The sequence below is a fragment of the Odocoileus virginianus genome, chromosome 9, assembly GCF_023699985.2.
Source record: "Odocoileus virginianus isolate 20LAN1187 ecotype Illinois chromosome 9, Ovbor_1.2, whole genome shotgun sequence".
In the NCBI taxonomy this organism is placed as follows: domain Eukaryota; kingdom Metazoa; phylum Chordata; class Mammalia; order Artiodactyla; family Cervidae; genus Odocoileus; species Odocoileus virginianus.
Genome location: NC_069682.1, coordinates 58,733,982 through 58,757,435, shown reverse-complemented (window position 1 = coordinate 58,757,435; position 23,454 = coordinate 58,733,982). Strand labels below are relative to the sequence as shown.

Sequence of the window (23,454 nt, the reverse complement as noted above, 5' to 3'; positions counted from 1 at the left end):
AGGATGGACAGGGAATTCCTTTTCATTCTATGCGCTTCTGTAGTTTTAAAATACTGCATTGTATGCACATAAATTTAGTTTTTCAGGTAGTAATTAATCTTTTGCAAACCCCTCTTTGACCTGAAAAATTACTTCTAGGAACTTATTTACAAATGAGCAAAGATATAGGTCCAAAGTTGTCCCCTGTAATGTTGTTTATAATAATGACTAACTGGAAATAACCCAATTAACCCGTAGTATGGGACAGGTTAAATAGATTGCAGCCTATCCATGTATAATGGAATGCGAACGTCTCCTCTCTGAGCCTCAATGTCCTCATCTTTGCAATGGGGAGAACACCACAGCTATGGGCAGAACTAGCTTCCTCCAAAGTCCATATGGTGAAATCCTGAGCCCTAGTGTAATGGTATTTGCAGATGGGGCCTCTGGGAGGTGCTTAGGTCTAGGTGAGATCATGAGTGTGGGAGCCTCCAGACGAGATTAGTGCCTTATAAGAAAAGAGCAGGGACTTCCTTGGTGGTCCAGTGGTTAAGAATCTGCCTTCCAACATGGGGAACGTGGGTTCAATCCCTGGTCAGGGAACTCAGATCCCACATGCTGAGGGGCAACTAAGCCCACGCGCTGCTACTACTGAGCCACGTGCTCTGGGGCCCGTATGCCACAACCAGAGAGAAGCCCACAGCACTACTAGAGAGAAATGGCACAGTGAGGAACCCTCAGGCTGCAACAAAAGAACCTGATGCCACAACCAGGGCCCAACGCAGCTACAGAAGGAAAGAAAGAAAACAGAAGACCAGAGAGAAAGGGCACCCTCTCTCTCGTGTGTCTTTAATATTTTGTTATAGCCACCTGAACTGACGGATACAACCTACCTCCCAGGAAGGCAGGGCTCAATGTCCCTAAGTCAGGTCAAGGCACCTTGCAAGTACTCCCTTCCTTTTAGTTGGCATCTCACTCCAGAGAGCCACACAGCTACAGGGACTCCTAGAAATTCCACAGATTGGAAGGGCAAAAGCAAGTGCTCTCTACAAATGGGAATTACTCATCGTTATCCAGAAATCACCCCTTAGCTGGTCAGAGTTCACCTGGCTTTCCTGCCTCTTGGGCCCTATTTCCCAATCTCCCCCAGGGTCAGATGCCCTCTACCCTATTTCTTGAGCCCCAGTCCCCCTGCCAGCTTCTCAAAGCTTCTGTGATTTCTACAAGATCCTCAGGCCCTGGACCCCACTTTCTCTCCCAGGCCTCATCTAAACATCTCCTCCCACTTCCATTCTACAGAACAGTCATTCTAAACCACGTGCTATTTTATTTCCTATCTTTATACTTGCTGTTCCTCCTGCTAGGAAGGTACTCCTGGCCATCCACTGTCTACCTGGCAAACTCCTACTCATCCTTCAAAACCCAGTTCAGATATCACTGCTCCTGGGATACTTTCCCTTGCCCTACCTCTCACCATGAGTATATATGTCTATGACAGCATTTTATCACAGCAAATAGTAAGAATACATACACTCCTGTCTCCCTAAGCAGTCCATGCATTCTAGACTCAAAGTCTGTATTTACTTATTTCTGAACCCCAGAAGCCTCACCCAATAGCCAGAGGTGGGCCAGGGTTGGGGTGGGGGGTGCATTAACAGAGGTCATCAGCCAGTTCCCTGCAGATACAAGTCTGCACAGAGAAGCAAAACCATTCTAACATGAAAATATTCACTAATGAACTAGAAGAAGCCCCTGGGCAAAAACTCCTATTTTTTTTCCCCCACTAATACCTATCCCCATGTACTACATTCTGGGTTTTGTGAGGCAGCTGCTCCCAAATGACATAAGGCTAATGCACAGCAAAATGAATGGAGAGCAACAGTGAAGGGTTCCTCCAAGTCATGGAAGTGATGCTGGACAATACCATTAGCAAATGGGACTCTGGAGGAGGAGCCAGAAAGCTCTTGAGGAAGGGAAACTCTATTAAATTTTAAATATCTATTTTTTTTTGTTAAAATGATTATTTTACATACTCATTATGTAGAAAATACTGAAAATACAAGCTACTTTGTAAAACCAAAGACAAACATTGAATCCAAAGATAAACTATGTTTTACACAATGGACGGAAGGGAAACTCTAAAAGGATGAACACAGGCTCAGTAGCTCCAACGAGAATGACGGGGACAATCACAAGATCAATGGATCCAAAGAGAATAATCGGAAGTTCTAAGGACTAAAAGCATATGGCAAAACAGAGGGAGCCCTTCATCATTTCTGCTAAAGGGACCTTCTTTATGACTGAAACAGAAGACTACAGCCATGTAAAGGGTTGTCAGAAAAATTACCCCCAATAAAATATGCATTTAATTCATTCCTTGTCCCATTCTAAGAATCAGCATATAGCTCCAACTTTAACCTAAACTTTATAATTATACATACCAATCTTACTTTTATGATTTTTGCTTTCAAGTACACGCTTGTGTATTTTTTCATTTAAGAATCATTGTAGGATTTCCCTGACAGTGTTGTGGTTAAGAATCCATCTGCTTAACCCTATATGCAAAACAGAAAAAGAGACTCAGATGTATAGAACAGACTTGTGGACTCTGGGAGAAGGCGAGGGTGGGAATGTTTCAAGAGAACAGCATCGAAACATGCATACTATCTAGGGTGAAACAGATCACCAGCCCAGGTTGGGTGCATGAGACAAGTGCTCGGGCCTGGTGCACTGGAAAGACCCAGAGGGATCGGGTGGAGAGGGAGGTGGGAGGGGGGACCGGGATGGGGAATACATGTAAATCCATGGCTAATTCATTTCAATGTATGACAAAAACCACTGCAATGATGTAAAGTAATTAGCCTCCAACTAATAAAAATAAATGGAAAAAAAAAAAAAAAAGAATCCATCTGCCGATGAATGCAGGACTCAGGTTCAGTTCCTGGTCCAGGAAGATCCCACATGCCATGGGACAACCAAGCCCATGAGCCACAACTATTGAAGCCCGAACCCCAGAGCCCATGCTCTGCAACAAGAAAAACCACCACAATGAGAAGCTTGAACACCGCAACTAGAGAGTAGCCCCCACTTGCCACAACTAGAGAAATCCTGTGCTCAGCAACCAAGACCCGGTGCAGCCAAAAAAAAAAAAGTTAAAAAAAAATCAATGTACCATTCTAAGTGTAATCTAAATTGTGTAGATTATCAGACAAAATACTATTTTCATAATATTTTACTTTAGGGAAAAACAAATCTTTTTTCCACTATGAACAAGGAAAAATCAGCTTCCCTTTTTTAAGATTTTTCTTTTTTTTTAGGTTGCATGTCTGCCAAGTTGAAGAATGATACAAGGAGGGCCCACATTTTCTGTCCCCTCACTGCCAAGTCACACAACCCACTCCCCCAGGCTGGACCCTGAAGCCTCAGATTCCCCTCTGAGATGTCCCACTGGACCTGAGCAGTCGGAACCACCAAGGGCACAGACCCCTGGGCTTCCTGCGCGGAGTGGGAAGGGGGATCACGTACTTGTAGACGGCGCTGTCCTTCTTGGGGCTGTGCTGTGGCAGGAGGCTGTGTGAGTACTGATGCACGCCCAGGTCGTACAGCGAGGGGAAGTCCTTGCCACAGAGGTGGCAGCGGTAGCTGAGCTCCTCCTGGTGGCTCTTGATGTGCTCCAGGAACGTGTCCAGCTTCGGGAAGGTCCGCGCACAGCTCTTGACCACACATTTGTATACCTTGGGGGAAGAGGCAGGGCAGGTGAGGGCAGGCTGGAGAGCCGCCTCCACTGTGGTCCCCGGTCCTGTGATGTCCACCTCCAGCACTGCTCATAGAAGACCCAGCTGCTGTTCCCCTGCTCCCCTGCTGCGGGAGCCCTGGATTTATTATTATTTTTTCTTCACTCATTATTTTTAATTGAAGGATAATTACAATATTGTGCTGGCTTCTGCCATACATATTATTTTTTAAAAATTTATTTATTGTTTAACTGGAGCATAATCGCTACAATGCTGTGTTCGTTTCTGCTATACAACAATGTGAATCGGCTATGTGTATGTCAATCACAAATTGGCACTTGCCATCTACCTCTACAAGGATTAAATCATGTGCTGCTACAGCTGACCCACCCCCTGAAAGGAGTTCAGGGTGGACAGCAGAAATGAAGCACTCTGTGCTTGAGGAAAAACTAGTAGCACAGGTCTTTAGGTATCTTTAGGAGCTGATTTTATGAGCCTAATTCTTGTATCTCCCTATATTTGGAAAAGCACTAAAATCCTTCATGGTGATGACGGTTCCTCGTGACTAGCAAAAGCTTCACAAGCCTAGAGGAAACCTTCTGGAAAAAAATATGTGCTTGATTGTACTCTCTCTTCACCAAAATCTCATAGATACTGACCTTTCCCTCCCTGCCTCTTTGGAGCAGTTTCTCAAAGCTATGTGAGATGCTGCCTCCCGCACTGGCCTCATTTTGCCCCTAATAAAACTCAACTCTCAGGCTGTGCATTTCTTTTTAAGTCAACATGTATATGTGTATTCCCTCCTTCTTAAGCCTCCCTCCCACCCCACCCCATACCATACCCTAGGTCGTCACAGAGCAGCGAGCTGAGCTCCCTCGCTGTAGACAGCTTCCCACGAGCTATCTATCTCACACATGGCAGTGTATACATGTCAGGGCTACTCTCTCCATTTGTCCTACCCTCCTCTTCCCCTGCTGTGTCTACAAGCCCGTTCTCTACGTTTGTGTCTATATTCTGCCCTGCAAATAAGTTCATCTGCACCATTTTTCTAGATTCCAAGAAATGTAAATTAAAACCACAATGAGGTACCACTTCACATTGGTCAGAATGGCCATCATCAAAAAAATACACAAACAATAAATTCTGGAAAAGGTGTGGAGAAAAGGGAACCGTCTTGTACTGTATGTACTGGGTACACTTGAGAAAAATTATCCAAAACCTGCAATGATAACATCTTGAAAAGATATGAAAAGATGGCATCCTATCCTTTCAACATTATGCGAGAATGGTGGCTCTCCAACTCGAGCCTGCATCACAGTAACAGAGTGGCCACTTCCAGGGAATCTGACGCAGCAGGTCTGGGTGGGCCTGAACATGTGCATTCCTGCCAAGCACCCAGGTGATGCTGAAGCTACTGGGCTGGGGACCTCACTTTGAGAAGTGCTATCTGGCAAGCAGTTAGGTGAAGACAGTTAAGCTGCTAAGGGTCACCTCACTCTCTGGGTGATGTCACTCATTTTGACTGTTTATTACTGATCAGAACCTAGACTCTCTAAAGTTAAATGTTAACTTGTAGAAAACTGATCCAATGTAAATTATTTTTGTTGTGTAGAAAAGATAACTCCAGTGGGTTTTGTGTTTTTTTTTTAACTCCAGAGGTTTTATTGCCCTGAAGGACATAAACCAGATTTGTATCTAACTTAGTAATCTTATTTCAGGATTCCTTTTTTTCACTGACACAGTTACACAGAGATATAGGTATTAGTGTTCCGTATCATCTTTTGACCGGCTTTGTCATTTTTCCAGTTCCCCCATTAATGAATTAAGCAAAATTCTGATTCAAGTTCACTATGTTATTTGTATGAAAGATATGCTTTTAACATTTTAAAAGGTATACATTAGTAAGTAGGACACACTCCTCATGGGGCTTCCCAGGTGGTACTAGTGGTAAAGAACCCGTCTGCCAAAGCAGGAGATGTAAGAGACACAGGTTTGATCCCTGGGTTGGGAAGATCCCCTTGGAGGAGGGCATTGTGACCCACTCCAATATTCTTACCTGAAGAATCCCATGGACAGAGGAGCTTGGCAGGCTACAGTTCACAGGGTCGCAAAGAGCTGGACATGACTGAAGTGACATAGCACATATGCACGCACACACTCTTCCTCATAGGTTTGTGAGACAGTCACAGTTGTATGACACACTCAGGGTTGCCTATACAATTCCAACCCTTCTTCCTAACAAAGTGAACCCTGATTTGCTCAGAGTGGCAAGATGCCCAGCTAAAACACTTGATCCCCTGGCTCCCTTACATCGATTGTCAGTCATGCGACCGTTTCTTGCCAGTGGTATGTAGGCAGTAATTTGGGGGAAGGCATCACTCCCTGGACACAAAGGCAAAAGCTTCCTAGGAGAAGTTCCCTTTTGTTTTTGCATTTATCCTAACTGTGATGTGATGTGATGACTGAAGGTATGACAGCCATTCCGCAATCTTGAGGATGAAAGCCACATGCTAAAGATAGCAGAGCATAAAGCCAGGAGAATCCTACTAGACAAACCCAATACTACCTACTTATGGGCCTCTTATGATGTGAGAGAGAAAAAAAATCCTAACCAGTAAGCCAGTTGTCTATTACTTGCAGCCTAACAATGCATTTCTAAATGATAAAGCAGGTGCATGGGCTCTGACCAATGAGAGGGCTACAGAAGGCTTCTGGTCAAGGTTTCCTTGCTCCTAAAGAAGATACAGAAGATATTATTAATATAACTTCTTTATGTTCATGGATAATACTGTGTCTGATCTTCTGCCTAGAAAAAGTGACCACTATCACAGGACCACAGGTGAACCACCAGCAGAGGACAGGGCCATGCCCTAAGACAGTGGAGACAAGAGTCAGAAAGACACAGGGCGCTTGATGCGGGGTTGAGTCAACTGACTGTCCCAGGCCTGAGTTGCCCTGTCTTGGGTTTTCTTATTATGTGAGATAACAAACTTCCTAATTGTTTAAGCAAGTTTGAGTAGAAGTTTTTGGTGATTTTCCCCCCAAGGATAGCCTAACTTAACTCCATCAATCTCTCTGCTAAGAATCTATAATAAGGAAAAAGTCAGAGATGTGGACAAAGATTTGATTACAACAATATTCATCACGGTTTTGTTTATAATAGCAAAACTCAGGAAATAACCTAAACGTCCAATAATAAGGGATTTAAAGAATGCAGCCATTGGGACTTCTCTGGTGGTTCAGTGATGGGACTCTATACTTTCACTGCAAGGGGCACGAGTTTGATCCCTGGTCAGAGAACTAACATCACACAAGCCATGTAGCACAGTCAAAAAAAAGAAAGAAAGAAAGGAATCTACAAAACGTACTGCATTGAGTGCTGGATTCCGGGGAGGACATATTGTAAGCTGGTTATGACAAGGGGTTTGGAGTCAAACAAAGTGGCTTTGAATCCTGCCTCAGTTACTTGCTGGCAGTGTGACTCTGGATGGATCACTCATCTCGCTGAGCCTCAGTTTCTTCATCTGGATACACTGAAAATGCCTATCTCTAAGGTTGCTATGAGAAGTAAGAAAAGTACTGAATGTAAGGAACCTTAGCAGGGTTGTTATTCAGTCCTAAGTTGTGCCTGACTCTTTGCCACCCCATAGACTGTAGCCCACCAGGCCCCTCTGTCCATGGGATTTCCCCAGCAAGAAGACTTCAGTGTGTTGCCAATTCCTTTTCCAGGGATCTTCCTGACCCAGGAATACAACCTGTGTCTCTGTACTGCAGGCAAATTCTGTACTATTGAGCCACCAGGGAAGCCCTCTTGCAGGGTGCTTAGCATATAATAAATAGTAAATGTGAATCTATATATTTTTCAGGTTTTTCTGAATTTCCCAATTCTATATTGGGTATATAATACTTTAACAGGGAGAAAAAATAACTAACAAAAATTATTTTTAAAAAATAAACACTGGAATAGAGTTACCATATAACCTAGCAATTCCACTCCTAGGTTTATACCCAAGAGAACTGAAAACACACATTCATACAAAAACTTGTACACAAGTGATCACTAAAGTATTATTCATAATAGTTAAAAAGTAGAAAGAACCTAAATGTCTATCAACTGATAAAAGAATATTCAAAATGTGCTATATTCACACAATGAAGAATTATTCAAAAATAAAAAGGAATAAAGTACTGATACATGTTACAACATGAATGCAAAAGGTCACATACTAGATGATTCCAATATTAAATGTCCAGAATAGGCAAATCGATAGAGACAGAAAATGGGTTAGTGGTTGCCTGAGTCTGGGAGTAGAGGCGAGTGAACACTAATGGGTATAAAGTTTCTGGGGTGATAAAAATGTTCTGGAAAAAAAAATGTTCTAGAAATAGAGGCGTGATGGCTGTATAACATTATGAATAGATCAAAAACTACTGAAGTGTTTACACTTTAAAATGGGTGAATTTTATGGTATGTAAATCACATGTCAATTGGAAAAAAAAAAAATAGGCTGTAGTCTCAAATCCCCAAAGGTGGGTTTTTACATACTAGATCTTCTCAAAGTGTTAAGAATTCTTCCTGTGTCTGATTCCTTCATTATATGACCCTTGAGAGGTGGACTTCCTCCCTCAGGCAAGCACCATAGTGGCTCAAAAAGCTGGCACCAGGGACTTCCCTGGTGGTCCGGTGGCTAAGACTCCGTGCTCCCAATGCAGGAGACCCAGGTTCATTCCCTGGTCAGGGAACTAGATCCCATATGCTGCAACAAAAGATCCCCTGTGCTCCAAATAAGACTTAGTGCAGCCAAATAAATAAATAAAATATTATTTAAAAAAAAAAAAGCTGGCACCACCCAGGGAGGATGGGGAAGCTTAGCCCATTATTACACGGCAGCTCAGAGCAGCCGGGGCCCACTCCTGTCCCTTTCGAGGCCGTGTTCAAGACCCCAGCATCTGCCAAGGCTCATGACTTGGGTGGCTGTGCCCCACCCCTGCTCCCGCCCACTCACCTACCTGCTCATTCTTGTGCTGGGTCATGTGGGACTTGAGCTGGAAGTAGGTACTGAACTTGCTGGGGCAGAACTGGCACAGGTAGGAGCTATCGATGAGGACCACCTGCTTGGCCTCCAGCTTGTCTGCCTCCCCCTCGCCGGCTGTGGGCAAGGCCTGGGGCTGCGGGGCGCTCGACAGTGTCTGGCCCAACCCTGTGGAGAAAGCCAGGGAGGCAAGTCACTGAGAAAGGCAGAGCAAGGGTCAGGGCAGAGGGCCATGCCCCCCGGGAAGGACTCCCAGGACGCCTTCCCTGCACTCCACTGCGTTCACCTCCCACCAACCATGGGCTCAGTGTGGGACGAAGGACCGAGGCCCTGCACTCACGCTCAGCTGGTGTGCAGAGACACAGCCACCCCAGGGGCCAAACTACTGAACACTTACATTCTGAGGGATGAAGAGCCACCGCCTCAAGTCTCCCCTTGCAGGCCTTCCCCTCAGACACTCTAGACCGCTCTGTGGTTGTTAACGACCCTGACTGCCACCCCCAGCTGAACTCACGATGCCTCCCAGCTCCTCGTACAATCATGCGTTTAGCTGTTCCCCTCTCACTCTCCCTGAGGACAGGGGCTTCTGACCTCACGTTTGTAGGCCCAGGGCCTGGCACACAGTGGTGGTGGTGGTTTAGTTGCTAAGATGTATCCAACTCTTTGCAATCCCACAGACTATAGCCCACCAGGCTCCTCTGTTCATGGGATTTCTCAGGCAAGAATACTGGAGTGTGTTGCCATTTCCTTCTCCAGGGGATCTTCCCAACCCAGCGATCAAACCTGAGTTCCCTGCTTGGCAGGCAGATTCTTTACCATTCAGCCACCTGGGAAGAACCCTGGCCCACAGTAAGCCTCCATACATGTTTGCTCAATGGTTGAACCCTAGGTGCTACGCACTATAAGAGTTTTGAAAGAAATGGGTTCTTCTCCAGAGCTCACAAGAATTCAGAAGGCATGCACAGAATGGCTCAACACAGTAGGGCCAGTTCCCACTGGCAGGCCAGAGAAAAGTGGGCACATATTGCTTGTACAGAACACCTCCTCTGTGAGCTGCCCATGGCTGGCTCTGCTCATCCCCAGGGCTGCACAAGGAGGCTCCAGCCAGACACTGCCCAGTACAGTGGTCACTCCTACCCACCTGTGTTATCCTCGTCCTCCTGCCTGCTGGGGTTCAGAGCCATGACCTGTACCGTCACAGAGTTGCGAGAGACGGTGCCACCGCTGCGTCCTGGAGGCCACACCTTGTGGGTCTGCATGTGTTTCTTGACGTTAGACTTCTGGGCAAAGGCGCGGCCACATGCTATGCACTGGAAGGGCTTCTCACCAGTGTGGCTGCGGAAAACAAGGCTTGTCAGCACCCGTGTGTAGGGACTGTGACCTCAGTCCAGGAGCTCAGAACCACCAGGAAGGCCCAGGCAGAGCATCTGGAGGCTGTGGGTCACCATCCTGAGACCATGAGGACGAGCCCTCTTACTGAGGCAGGCAAGCACCGACACATCCCAGGCTCCTGGTGACAAGACTGAATAGCTGAATTAGCCAGCCTTGGAGTGGACCTTTTCTGTGGCCATCTCAAGCTGTGAGATAAAACAGTTCCAAAGAATTGATGTTTTCGAACTGTGGTGCTAGACTCTTGAGAGTCCCTTGGACAGCAAGGAGACCAAACAGGTCAATCCTAAAGGAAATCAACTCTGAATATGCATTGGAAGGACTGATGCTGAAGCTGAATCTCCAATACTTTGGCCACCTGATGCAAAAAGACCCTGATGCTGGGAAAGACTGAAGGCAAGAGGAGAAGGGGACGATAGATGCTGAGACAGTTGGATGGCATCATTGATTCAGTGGACATGAATTTGAGCAAACTATGGGAGATGGTGAAGGACAGGGAAGCCTGCCGTTCTGCAGTCCATGGGGTTGCAAAGAGTTGGACACAACTGAGTGGCTGAACAACAATTGTTTAAATAGAGAATTTTCTGTTATTTGAAGGAGAAAACATCCTAGCCGTCACCACACAGCACTTGTACAACTTTTTAAAACTTTCCTTCAAATCAATGCACTTTTTAAGAACTTAAAATAATTAAAAATGAAGCTTCCTGTTGTTACTATATATGCAAAACCGCTTGTCATAAACACAAGTAACAAAAAATGCAATTATTCATAAAACAATCTTAAGAGCTATAGATGCATCATCCTTATGGCAGACATAAACCACATGGGACTATTTAAATTTAAATTCATTAAAATAAAATCAAGTTAAAAACTCAGTTTCTCAGGCTTCCCTGGTGGCTCGGTAGTAAAGAATTGCCTGCCAATGCAAGAGACACGGGTTTGATCCCCGATCTAGGAGGATCCCACATGCAGCGGAACAACTAAGCCCAGGTACCATAGCTGTTGAGCCTGGGCTCTAGAGCCGGGGAGCTGCAACTACTGAAGCCCCAGTGCCCCAGAGAGCCTGTGCTCTGCAACAAGAGAAATCACTGCAAGGAGAAGCCAGTGCACCACAACTAGAGAAAAGCCTGCGCAGCAACAAAAACCCAGCATGGCCAAAAATAAAGTTACAAAAATTCAGTTTCTCAGTCATACCAGTCACATTTCAAGTACTCAACAGCCATATGTCCACCGCCCTGTGGCCTATTGGGGTCTCTCCATCTCTGCAGAAAGTTCTACTGACAAGCACTGGTTGTAGACCAGTGGTTTTCAACAGAAATCGATTTTCCCTCCTGGGACATCTGGAAATGTTTGAAGATGTTTTGGGTTGTTACAGCTGAGGAATGAGGGGGGGCTATTGGCATCTAGTGGTTAGAGGTCAGGAATGTTGAACATTCTTCAAGGCACAGGGCAGCCCCCACAGAAGGAATGATGTGATCTAAGACATCTCAATAGGCTGGTAGACCCTGGTCTACAGAGAAGCTATTGCCCACCATGGCTGGAATCTTGGGCACTCTCTCTCCCTCCCTTCCCCCTTCTCTCTCTGTTATAATGAGCAAAACTGTACGAGGTGTTAAAGACAGACCACACCTAACTGAGGCTTTCTCCTCTGAAAGAAATGGAAAAAGTTTTTCTCACTATATCTTTTAGAAATTTTCAACACCCATATCCACAAACCACCTAAAGTCATCTCACATCCCAGTGTTTCACTCTATGAGAAACATCGAACAAGATCACCCCTCCACTTCACAATGGAAAACCTGAGGTCCAGAGGGGCTCCTTGCATGTTCTTGAGACAAGCGGTGTCATGGTTAGTCCTGAGCGAGCAGAGAGCTTGCAGAGGCACGTTCACAGAGCATCGCTAACCCCGAGGTCAAGCCTTTCTACAGAAGTGAGGGCTGAGGCACGCCTCCCACCTGCAAAGCCTCTAGCCATTCAAGTCAATTCCGCCTCCTCCATTCCCACCTTGGACCTTCCTCATCATGGCAGGCAGGCTCCACAGATCCTTCCCACTGAGGAAGAAAAGGGCAAAATCATCCTGAGCTGGATGGAAGGCCTGAGAACCATGACAGACCAGTTGGGGCCTTGGTCACCACCAGGCGAAGGGGGTGGGGAAATGAGCACTGCTTCCACTGTGGATTCCCCATCCTGCCTCCCCGCCAGGGCTGCCCAGGGGCCACCTGCCCCACCACGCCCGGTTACCTTCGGATGTGCTGCTGCAGGTCAAAGTTTTTGGTGAATGACTTGTCACAATATGAGCACTTGAGTTTCTGAGCCTTTGGCTTCCCTGCAGCTGATGAAAAATAAAAAAAGACACACACAGAAAAAGACAAAGAAGGGGATGGTAAGGCTGGCAACACAACTGAAGGGCAGCTTCCAGCCACTTTACCCCTAGACCCAGGGCCAGACAGCCCAGATCCTAGGAGGTCTACATCCATGGACAGGTTGGGGAAGAAGCAGAGCTAAGTCTCTCATAGGGCCTGGGAGAAGAAATTCCAGGACACGCTCTGACTGGGAAAGTAGAGCAAACCCCTCAAAGACTCCCTGCTGCTGGAGGATAAAATCCATCCTCTCTGCCGTGGCCTATGGGGCTCTGCATCCTGTACTTCCTACCAACCCGATTATTCTTACAATCGAGTTGCAGTGGACTCCTGGCTAACCTCGGAAGACCGTATACATGGTCCCACCTCAGGGCCTTTGCACCTGCTGTTCCCCCTTGCCCAAAATGCTTGTCCCTCAGACAGTCACAAGACTGTTTCCTCCTCACCCCTAGACAGATAGGCAGCAGCATTTTCCAGTCTCTCTCCAGTATTCTCAATCACAGTACTGTTAATCTTCTTTCTAGAGTGACCCATAAACATTTATTTATTCCCAGTCAGTCTCTCCCATTAAACTGTGAGTAATTAAGGGTAAGGAAATCATGACCCAAGATGCTGTATTTCCAGTTCTGACACCAAGCCTGGCACACAGATGCTCAACACATTTGTGAAAGGAAGGAAGGGGCTGGAAGCCCCTGAAAACTCTCAGTTCTTCTGCCTTTCTCTACTACCACTACTTTCTGACACTGTCCCCAACCACATACTTAGCATCTCTATCAGGGTGGCAGACATTGCTGCTTGCCTGCCTAATACCCACTCTTCTCTTCTTCTTTCTTCACAAATCCCCTACATAATAGGAGCATCAATGTTTCTGGCTAAAAGAGACATTTCCCAGCTTCCGTTGGAGACAGATATGGTCATATGACTTAGTAACCAATGAAATGTAAGCAAAAGCATCATGTTTAGAACTTCTGTGAGCTGGGAGATGCTTCTTTTATCCTTCTTCCAGACGCTTGGAATATGAAATTTGATGACTGGAGCTTCAGCAGCCATCTTACACAATGAAGCACCTAAGAACAAAAGTCATGTTCTAGGAATGATGAAGCAGAAAGACAGAAGAAATGTGGGTGCCTGGTGATTATTTAGGTGTACAAACTCCAGATTGCCTGTCTCTGGACTTGTTTTGCACAGAACAACAATATTTTACCACTTTGGAGTCACTCTTATTTTGGATTTTCCACTACATGCAACCAAACTTAATCCTAACTATCACAAAAGGGAAGACTGGAACTAAGCAGCCTGTGGACAGGTACATCCCTGCTGAGGAGAGATGCCACGACAGGCTGTGTGCCCACCTTCTGGGAGTCCACTGGAACCTTTGGTCCGTCGGGTCTTCAGTGATGGGGGGGAGTCAAAGGTGGCCACTGTGCCCCCAGTGGCACTGGTCATAGGGGCAGCAGGATTTGGTCCTTTTGGTTTGAATCCTTGTTTGCCAGGGCTATACACCTGGGGTGTGGGGTATACAGGAGCCTCCACACACTGGTTTGGCACCTAGAAGGACAGCAAAGTCAGGGAGAGTGTCCTGGGAAGGGAGGGGAAAAGCTGCCCCAGGTAGTGGGACCTTCACTGTGGCCCTGGCTGATCTCAGCCACCCACAGCTACATCACCACCCTAACACCTCCACCTCACTAAGTCCCCCCAGTCACTCCCAAGACCCCTTTGAATAGAACTCCATGAAGCCAGCAAGCTAGAAGCAGCTTTGGAACCAGGCTGCTTGGGTTCAAATCCTGATTCTGCCACTTATCATTTAAGTGACCTTGGGCAAGTCTTTTAACTTCTGTTTCAGTTTCTGCATCTGTAAAATGGGACTAATTATAGCAACCCCATATGAGAATAGAGCTTAGAAGAGAGCCTGGCAAGTAGTAAGCACCCAATCAACATCAGCTGTTGTGATGGCCATTATTGTTGTTGTTAGTAACAGACCTCTTGCACAGGAGAACTAGGAAGTCAGAAGGGTCTATGCCATCACCAGCAACTCCACTTCCTAACCAACTCTGCCTGATGCCACACCAGTAGGCATCCTTTGACTAGGAATTGACACTGAAGCCACGAGAAATTACCAAAGGAATTCTGAGCCACCCAAACTCAGTGACCACTAAACTCACATCATGACAACTGGGGTATTGTAAAGAATTCATTTATTCCTTCATCTACCTATCATTCATTGGTCTTCCTGGGTTGCCCTACCCAAAATTCCACTTCCTCTCCTCTGCTTCATTTTCCTCCTTAAATGCATCATTATCTAATAAATTATGCATTTTACTTACTTACCTTGTCTATTATCTGCCTAGTTTCATGCAGGCAGGGACTTCTGCTCTGCTTTTGTTTCTTCCTCTATTCCCAGGCCTAGAGGAATGCCTGGCACAGAGTGGGCACTCAATAAACATTTGCTGAATGAATGAATTCACTTATGGAGGTCTCAGGCATCTTATACAGCACCACTAGGTGCTTCTGCCAGGTCTTGCCTGTCGGCCCTTGGCACCTTCCTACACCCGCCCATGCTCTTCCCTGAAATGCAGAGGTGGCTGGCTTGAAACCACATTCTCAAGTACCCCTGCCAGCACAGTTCTGAACACAAATTGAGTTCTGCCCATGAGAAGCATCTGCATGAGATTTGAAGGCAGAAGGGAGGTAGAAACTGTTCTCCTTGGCAGCCAAGCTGCGAGACAGGCAGGTTAGCAGTCATGAATTTTGGAGTGGCAAGCTGTACCCTACATTCCCCTCCTGATTACCAGCCCTGAGGACGGCAGGGCAGCTGAAACCTCAGCAACAGAATCCTACAGTTTTCTCACCAAGTACAGTGTCCTAGTTACAAGGGCCAAGCCACAACAGTGACCCTGAAAACGAGCGGTTCTTGCCAACCCTGACTTTTACTCCTCCAGCCCTTCCATCAGCCCTACAGATTTAAGTTCCTGTATTAAATCCCTCTGTTATAAATACCTAGAGTGATTTCAATTTTCCTGACCAATCCAACACTCAATATTTGTCACGGCGAATGAATTCACCCATCATCCAAGTCACTCCTGAGCAATGATACGACTGCCACTGGGTTAGTTCTCATTATCCTCACGGCTCTACAAGGGGAGTTCCCGTTCTAGAGTCTCTCCTCTGAAACCGAGGTCAAAGCACCCTATTTCAGACACCAACTGCAGGTGTCCCACAGGCCAGGTCTCTGCTAGGTGCCAAGGATGCAAATCAAAGACGACTCAGGCTCTGTTTTCAGAGAGCACTCTTTGTCTACATGAAAAATAAACAACAGCAGCTATCCCTATGCTGGCCCCTCTATCTATGAGGCCACCACCATCCTCTCAGCATCTCACTAGCTTAATTATTTTAAAAATTTTAAATATTATTTATTTATTTAAACATTTAAATACAAAATTTCCAAGTCATTTTTACTGATCAACTGGTGACTCAGATTCTTAACTTTTTATTTTGTATTGGGGTATAGCTGATTGACAAACAACGCTGTGAGAGTTTCGGGTGAATAGCAAAGGGACTCAGCCGTACATACACATGTATTAATTTTTAAAAAATTCAGCCAAGTCCTTGCTTTATTCCCCCAGGGTAGGGAAAATCCCCCTGCAGGGTCTTAGAACATTACATGGCTGGTGATGGAATTTTCCTCCAGTCTAGTTCTATTTCCAGAGAGACCATCTGACATAGAATGTCTGTATGGCTGGATTCTAGAGTGAGTCTGAGATAATGTGACCTCAAGTGCAGGCAGGCTCCTTCTGTCATAACCATGCCCCCTAGCACTTGTGCCTGGCATGGTTCTGAACTCTCAGTGCCTTGAGAGTACACTGCCTGTAGTTTGAAACTCTTCAGCTGGGAATTAATATAGTACATATGACACAGGCACACCTTGAAGATATTGTGGGTTCAGTTACAGACCACTGCAATAAAGCAAATACCACAATAAAGCAAGTCACACAATTTTTTTTTTCCAGTGCATATAAAAGTCATGTTTATGAAAAAAAGTTGTGTTATGAAAAAAGTTATGTTTACTCTATCTTATAATCTAAGTATGCAATAGCATTATATCCTAAAAAAAGTATGTATCTAAATTTAAAAAAACTTTTTTTTTCCATTAAAAAAATTTTTTTGACTTTATTGCTAAAAAAAATGCCAACCACATCTGAACCTTCAGCAAGTAACAGTAATAACATCAAAGATCACAGATCATCACGACAAATACAATAACAATGAAAAAGGTTGAAATGTTGTAAAGATTACCAAAACTTTGACACAGAGACACAAAGGGAACAAATGCTGTTGGAAAAATGGCACTGATAGACTTGCTCAACAAAAAACACAATATTTGCAAAATGCAATGAACCAGGGTATGCCTGTACACTGCCTGAATGTCCTCGATACTACCTCTTCTGGTACCCAGGCCCTTTCCCAGTGTGACTTGGAGTTTTTCCCATCGAGAGGTGGCATCTATTTCCATACTCCTTCAACCTAAGCTGGCCTTGTGACCTGCTTTCACCAGCAGAAGTGACACTGTGTCACTTACAAGCCTAAGCCTCAAGAAGTCTTGAGCATTTCTGCTTGCATTACTGCACGTCCACCACTGCGGTGAGACCATGCCTGGGCAGCCTGCTTGAGAAGGAAAGCTGCCTGGAGCAGAGTTGGGTCACCCAACCTGATTATTCCACCCGAGGCCACTTTAGAGCAGCAGCCAGTCAGCCAACCTCCAGACATGTGGGAGCACCCAGCCAAGATCAGCAGTTGCCAAGCTGACCACCACAGACGTGAGAACAATACACATCTTTCCCCATATACTGTATTTCTTACACAGCCATAGCTAACTGATACACCTAGCTTGTTAAAACATATGAGACACTCACATATATAATTTTTTTGGAATCCCTTCCCCAAAGACAGGTATTCTCTTGACTGTCCCGAGTACTCCCTGAGGACAGCTTGTATTTCTGCTACAACCCCTGCTTCATTCCACCTTCTCATGGGGTGCGTTTTACCTTTACACGTATGATAGCTTGAGCTGGTTTTGCCCCCACAGTATCTCTGGCATCAGAAAAGGCTCGGGTTACCCGGGACAACCATGACCAGCTTTTCCCTCTTCACCCCAAGCCCCAGCGTCTGCTCACCTCCAGGGGTGGGTAGGGCTGCATTCCTAGTGCTTGGATCTCTACCGTTCCACTCCCAGTGAGGGGTGCTGTGGCACTGTACACCTCCACCACGCCATTCCCGCCAGGGTTGGGACGCCCGGGGGGGCCCAGACTCTGGGGTTGGGGTGGGGGGGGTTGGGGGGGTGGGGGTGGGGGCAGCGGGGGAGGGGGCGGGGGAGGAGGTGGAGGCTGGGCCAGGTAGTTCGGTGCAGGATGCATATTCAGGTTACTCTGAAATCACAAGAGAAAATTAAATTGTCATAGCCTCTTGAGACCAGCTGTCTGATTTATCAGCAGGGAAGGACACTTGCCTTAGCCAGGCTTGTGGGAAGAAGAGAGGACAAGGCAGAGAGCAGGCATGGAGACCAGATCATGGGAGAATTCCAAGGAGCCATCAGACTGGTATTGGTGTCTTTTTCTCTATGAAAGTCAGCAAAAATGGCCCAGCCTGTGCTGAAATGAACTCATAGAGCAGGCCTAATGTTGCTGTCTTTAGAAGGGCTTGCTTGTAGGACTGGCTCTGAACTGGCATCTGAGAACCTGCCTTGTAGAAGATTCCCTGATTTTTTGTTTGTTTTGGCTGCACTGTGCGTCATGTGGACCAGGGATTAAACCCATGCCCCCTGTTCTTGAAAGCTCGGAGTCTTAATCACTGGACAGTCAGTTAAGTCCTGCAGGTTCCCTATGTTGATGAGGCTATTTTGCCTACCTGGGGCACTGGCCCTAGTGTACCAACTACCTAGACAGTTTGCACAACAATGTGATTTATGGTGAACAACTCCTTCTGACCAGGGTATCTGGAATTGTGCTGTGTGGCTGGAAGCCTACATGACCAATCCACAACAGAAGCCCTGGCCTTAGAGTCAAAGGTGTTCTTTCCTGGCAGAAACTCTGGGCACTCTTGACTGCTGGAGGACACCATGTGCCCTGAGCAGCCTCTCCCCACTTTCCCGAGGCAAAGAACGCTGGAGACTTGGAAGAACGCTGATTTCCTGCAGACTCCAGTTGCTGGGTCTTTCTTCCTTGCTGGTCCTGCTGTGTATCCTTCTACTTTAAACCAGCCAACAGCACAAGCATCCTGAGCCCTGGGAGTCTTTCTAGAGAGTCACGAAATGTGTGGGTGGCTATGGATCCTTGAAACACAGCCACTGACTTCTAGCAATTGATTCTACAAAAAATTCAACCAGGTAGGCAAAGATAATCATACATAGATGTCACTCGTCATTTTTATAATAGCAAAAATTGGCAATGACTACATGTCCTCCCACTGGAAGTCTGGCTAAACAGGATGGTCCATCCACTTGGAATGGAACAGAATCCTTTGTGGCTGTTACAGTGATGGTGCTGATCAGTATTCAATAAAGGGTGCTTCTCTTAATTGCTGTTCCTTGGGTTCCATGGTCAAATATATTGGGGGAAAAATCTGAGTTGACAAAATCAAAAGTATTTCTGCAGTATTTACTGCAGGAAAAACCCAGGGACAGAGCAAGGGAAGAAGTACAATGCTTCCACCTCAGGCTGCTTGGACCAATGATCCTTTTTCTATTGGAAAATCCCAAGAAGCCACTGTTCCGAGGAACACTTCAGTAAATAATGATGTAGGGTTGTAGGCATAGATAGAAAATGATGTTAAACAAAAGGCCAAGAAAGAAAGGGCTTCCCAGGTGGTGCAGTAGTAAAGAATCCGCCTGTTAACGCAAGATACAGAAGAGACTCAGGTTCAATCACTGGGCCAGGAAGACCCCCTGGAGTAGAAAACAGCAACTGGCTCCAGTATTCTTGCCTGGAAAAATTCCATGGACAGAGGTGCCTGGTGGGCTACAGTCCATTGGGATGACAAAGAGTCGGATATGACTGAGTGCACAAACAAAGTAAGAAAAGCAAGTTCCAGAACAGTGCAGGTAAGATCCATTTATATACATGTGTATACTTTACACATATTTATATAAAAAGCTATTTCTATCTCTATTTGCATTCGAAGGTCAGGAAATCCAGACATCAAAATTTTGGTAGTGTTTTCTCTCGGTGGAGGGAGTAAGAGTGCTTGTTTGACTTTCCAATTTTTATTCTGTAGAATTTCAAACCTACAGAAAGGTTGCAAACAGAATACAATGAATGCTCTTTCTACCTCATTTAATTTACCAGTTGTTACCATCTTGCTGCATCTGCAGTGCACGTGTGTGTGTGTACATATACACACATACATACCTGCGTTTTGTCAAGCCCCTTGAAAGTTAGCTACAAACATCATGACACTTGATTCCTTAAAACTACTCAGATGCATCTCCTAAGAACAAGGACATCCTCCTATGTAACAATTTGATGAACACACACAGGAAATTGAACAGATATAATACTATTATCTAAAATATTCAAATTCCTCCATATTCTAATCTCCCTAAGTATCCCAATAAGGCCTTTAAGGCTTCCCTCACCCCAAACCCCCACACCCTATCTAGAATCTAACCAAGAATTGAAAATTCAGTTGGTTGCCCTGTCTCTTTCAATATTAAGAATAATTAAACTTAAAAAAAAAAACTTTTCTTTTGTGTACTTTCTAGTGTTTTTCTAGTGGACATGGAACACTTCCGCAAAGAATAAAAATAGAAGGGCTTCCCTAGTAGCTCAGTGGTAAAGAATCCACCTGCCAGTGCAGGGGACACGGGTTTGACCCCTTATCCAGGGAGATCTTACACACCGCTTAGCAACTAAACCCATGTGCCACAATTATTGAGCCTGTGCTCTAGAGCCCAGGAACCCTGACTACTGAGTCCTCGAGCCGAACCTACTGAAACCCGCTCACCCTAGAGCCTGTGCTCTGCGCCAAGAGAAGACACTGCAATGAGAAGCCTGTACACCACAACTAAAGAGCAGCCCCCAATCTCCAAAACCGGGGAAAAGCCTGTGCACGCAGCAATGAAGACCCAACACAGCCAAAATTTTTAAAAAATAGTAGTTTTTAAAAAAAGAATAGAACTACGAGTCAAAAGAACCGGACTATGGCTATGAAACCCCAGAGTCATGCTGTGGGGCCCAGCTGAACACATCAGCTTCCCCATCCACAGCAGGGCTGGCCAAGCAGGGAGCCGACAGTCCTCCTCAGCTTGAAAAAGAGCTGGGGTCAAGCCCCCTTCTTTCTACAAGATTCTGAATCTGCAGGAATCAACTTGCAGACCAAAAATCAAGATCCTGTGAGAAACTGGCCACCTCCTTACCTGCACAGGTGGGGGGCCTTGGGGCATGGGCTGGTCCAGGGACGTGAAGGCTGACATGGCAGACATGAGCACATCATCGCTTACCAAGATGTTCCCCTGCACCAGGGTCTGGATCAGCGGGGATGGGGGCACTGTGATGTACGTGGAGATCTGGACAGTGAGAGAGAAAGAGATGGAAAGAACATGTGTGACATTCTGGAAGGAAGCAGAAAGCATGGTAGAAAAGATCTGGGTTCTGGAGTCCCACAGACCTAGATTCCATCTCCACCTTTGCTACTGCTCCCTGTCACATGACCCCGGGAAAGTCACTCCACCTCTCTCAACCTGCATTTCCTCATATCAAATAAGGAGAATAAGTCACACGTCCCTGCAATGCCTATAACCTATGATCTAGCAACAATCCTTCCTGACCTCTGTCCTAGAGAAATATTCACACTTGTCCACAGGAGTCCACAAAAAAGAGGACTCTGCACAGCCTTGTTTCTAATAGTGAAAAACTGGAAAAAACCTCGATGTCCATCAATAGGAGGCTAGATTTAAAAACATGTAATATATTCATGGATAGAATACTATAGACGGCAAGTAAGAGGTACTGAATGGAAAATTAAATTTTATAACAATATGTACATTATATATTCTCATCTTTAAAAATCCAAAACAAACAAACAAAAAAATCCAAGACAATACTACTATGTAATTCCTGCGGGTACTTCAGTAAGTATGTGAAAATATAATAATATGCTCTCAGGTTAACAGCAAAGATGAATGGCAGACCTTATAAAAGGGTGTCAAACATGCAGTGACTTTCCCGTTGTAAATGCAAAGGGTGTTTTGTTTATTTGTTGCCTTTCTTTTCTGGCATCTTAAGTCACCTGTCTATAGGACCCCAGGGGACAGCAGTAAATGAGCCCCCAATTCCAACAGAAGTCCTTGCCCTCAACCAAGCAAGGACAGCCTGGGCAGGTTAGGGACGCACCCCATGTCACCGCCAGGAAAGGCAGTGACCTGTATTTTTACAATGTCACATGCATTAGCCTGAGGCAAAAAAAAAGGAAAATCATTTCCATGTCCATCCAGCTCACTTAGACAGAGGGATTTCGGTTTGCCCCTAACCAGTTGATTGTGTGCTAAGGTTTTCTCCTTGGCCAGGACTGGAAGAATTTCCCTCTCCCCTACTGAAAATAAAAAAGGGAGTCAGGAGAGGAAGAACATCTTCTACTAAATAAACTCATAATCAAGGAGTGAGAAAAACAACTATGTTCTGTGTTAGAAGACGTCTGTGGTAACCTGAAAAGTTTCAGTGCACAGTGTCCTAGGGATCTGGGGGTGGATGTGTTTATTTTGATGGCAGGAATTATGTGTATACAACGGCAGAAGATTAATGTTTTAGAGCAGCAGTCCCCAACCTTTTTGGCACCAGGGACCAGTTTCATGGAAGACAATTTTTCCCCGGACTAGGTATGGAGCAGGGGGGTGGTTTCGGATGATTCAAGAGCCTTAAATTTATTGTGCACTTTATTTCTATGATTATTACATCAGATCATCAGGCATTAGATCCTGAAAGTTGGAGGCCCCTCATTTTAGAGGAAGAAAGAGACAAGAGGAAGTCAAAGGGAAATCTAACCCCATGACGTGGCATCCTGGGACAAGCCCGTCCCCTTTATGGGGATTCTTTAATCCTTCTGAGCTCCCATCCATGGTGTCTTTGCTTTAGAACTGTGTTCCTGACTGAGGACTCTGGAAGCTTCTCCAGATACACCCAGCATGGGGCATCCCCTGACCTCCAGACTTGTCTATCTGTCTGCATTTTCATCGCTTCTACTTAAGGGTCCAGTGGGCATCTCAAATTCAACATGAGCAGCTAACTCCAAATCTCCTCCATGTTCTCCCCACTTCAATGAATGGCAACTCCAACTCTGGGCACACTTGCCTCCTCTTAATCTCACACCCTACATCCAATCCAGCCACTACCTCGGCCAGTTCCACTTTCAAAATATTTCTAAAGTCTCATCCCTTCTCTCTACTCCACTGCTACTATCCTGGTCAAGCCACCCACCACCACCCACTGCTAGATTTGTACAGTAGTCTCCTAATGGGTCTCTGGACTTTTCTCTTGACTCCCATCAAAATCTGTTGGGGTAAGGGTTGGGGAAAGGACAGTTAAGGAGTTTGGGATTGGCATGTACACATTGCTATATTTAAAATGGACAACCAACAAGGACCTATCCTACAGCACAGGGAACTCTGCTCAGTATTATGTAACAACCTAAATGGGGAAAGAATTTGAAAAACAATAGATAAATGTATATGTAAAACTGAATCACTTTGCTGTATTGAAAGTAACACAATGTTGTTAATCAACTGTACTCCAATATAAAATAAAAAGTTATCTCCTGAACAAAAAAAATAATCTGTTCCCTACAGCAGCTGCAGTGATCTAATTAAAGTATTTGTTGCTGTTGTTGTTAGTCACTCAGTCGTGTCCGACTCTTTGTGACCCCATGGACTGCAGTCCACCAGGTTCCTCTGTCCATGGGATTCTCCAGGCAAGA

General features: G+C 45.5%; 1 protein-coding gene across 3 annotated transcripts in view; it reads right to left on the bottom strand.

The window, feature by feature from the left end:
- The window catches only part of ZNF341 (zinc finger protein 341), a 52,238-nt gene that overhangs the window by 8,313 nt on the left and 20,471 nt on the right, over positions 1–23,454 (bottom strand). For all 3 annotated transcript variants that reach the window (XM_070472545.1, XM_020902537.2, XM_070472546.1), the window contains exons 4-10: positions 20,903–21,052; positions 17,667–17,918; positions 13,848–14,043; positions 12,377–12,467; positions 9,888–10,081; positions 8,724–8,914; positions 3,505–3,713 (exon numbers count right to left, since the gene is read on the bottom strand). In XM_070472545.1, the coding sequence (XP_070328646.1) occupies positions 3,505–3,713; positions 8,724–8,914; positions 9,888–10,081; positions 12,377–12,467; positions 13,848–14,043; positions 17,667–17,918; positions 20,903–21,052 (1,283 nt within the window). The remainder of the gene's footprint in view (positions 1–3,504; positions 3,714–8,723; positions 8,915–9,887; positions 10,082–12,376; positions 12,468–13,847; positions 14,044–17,666; positions 17,919–20,902; positions 21,053–23,454) is intronic.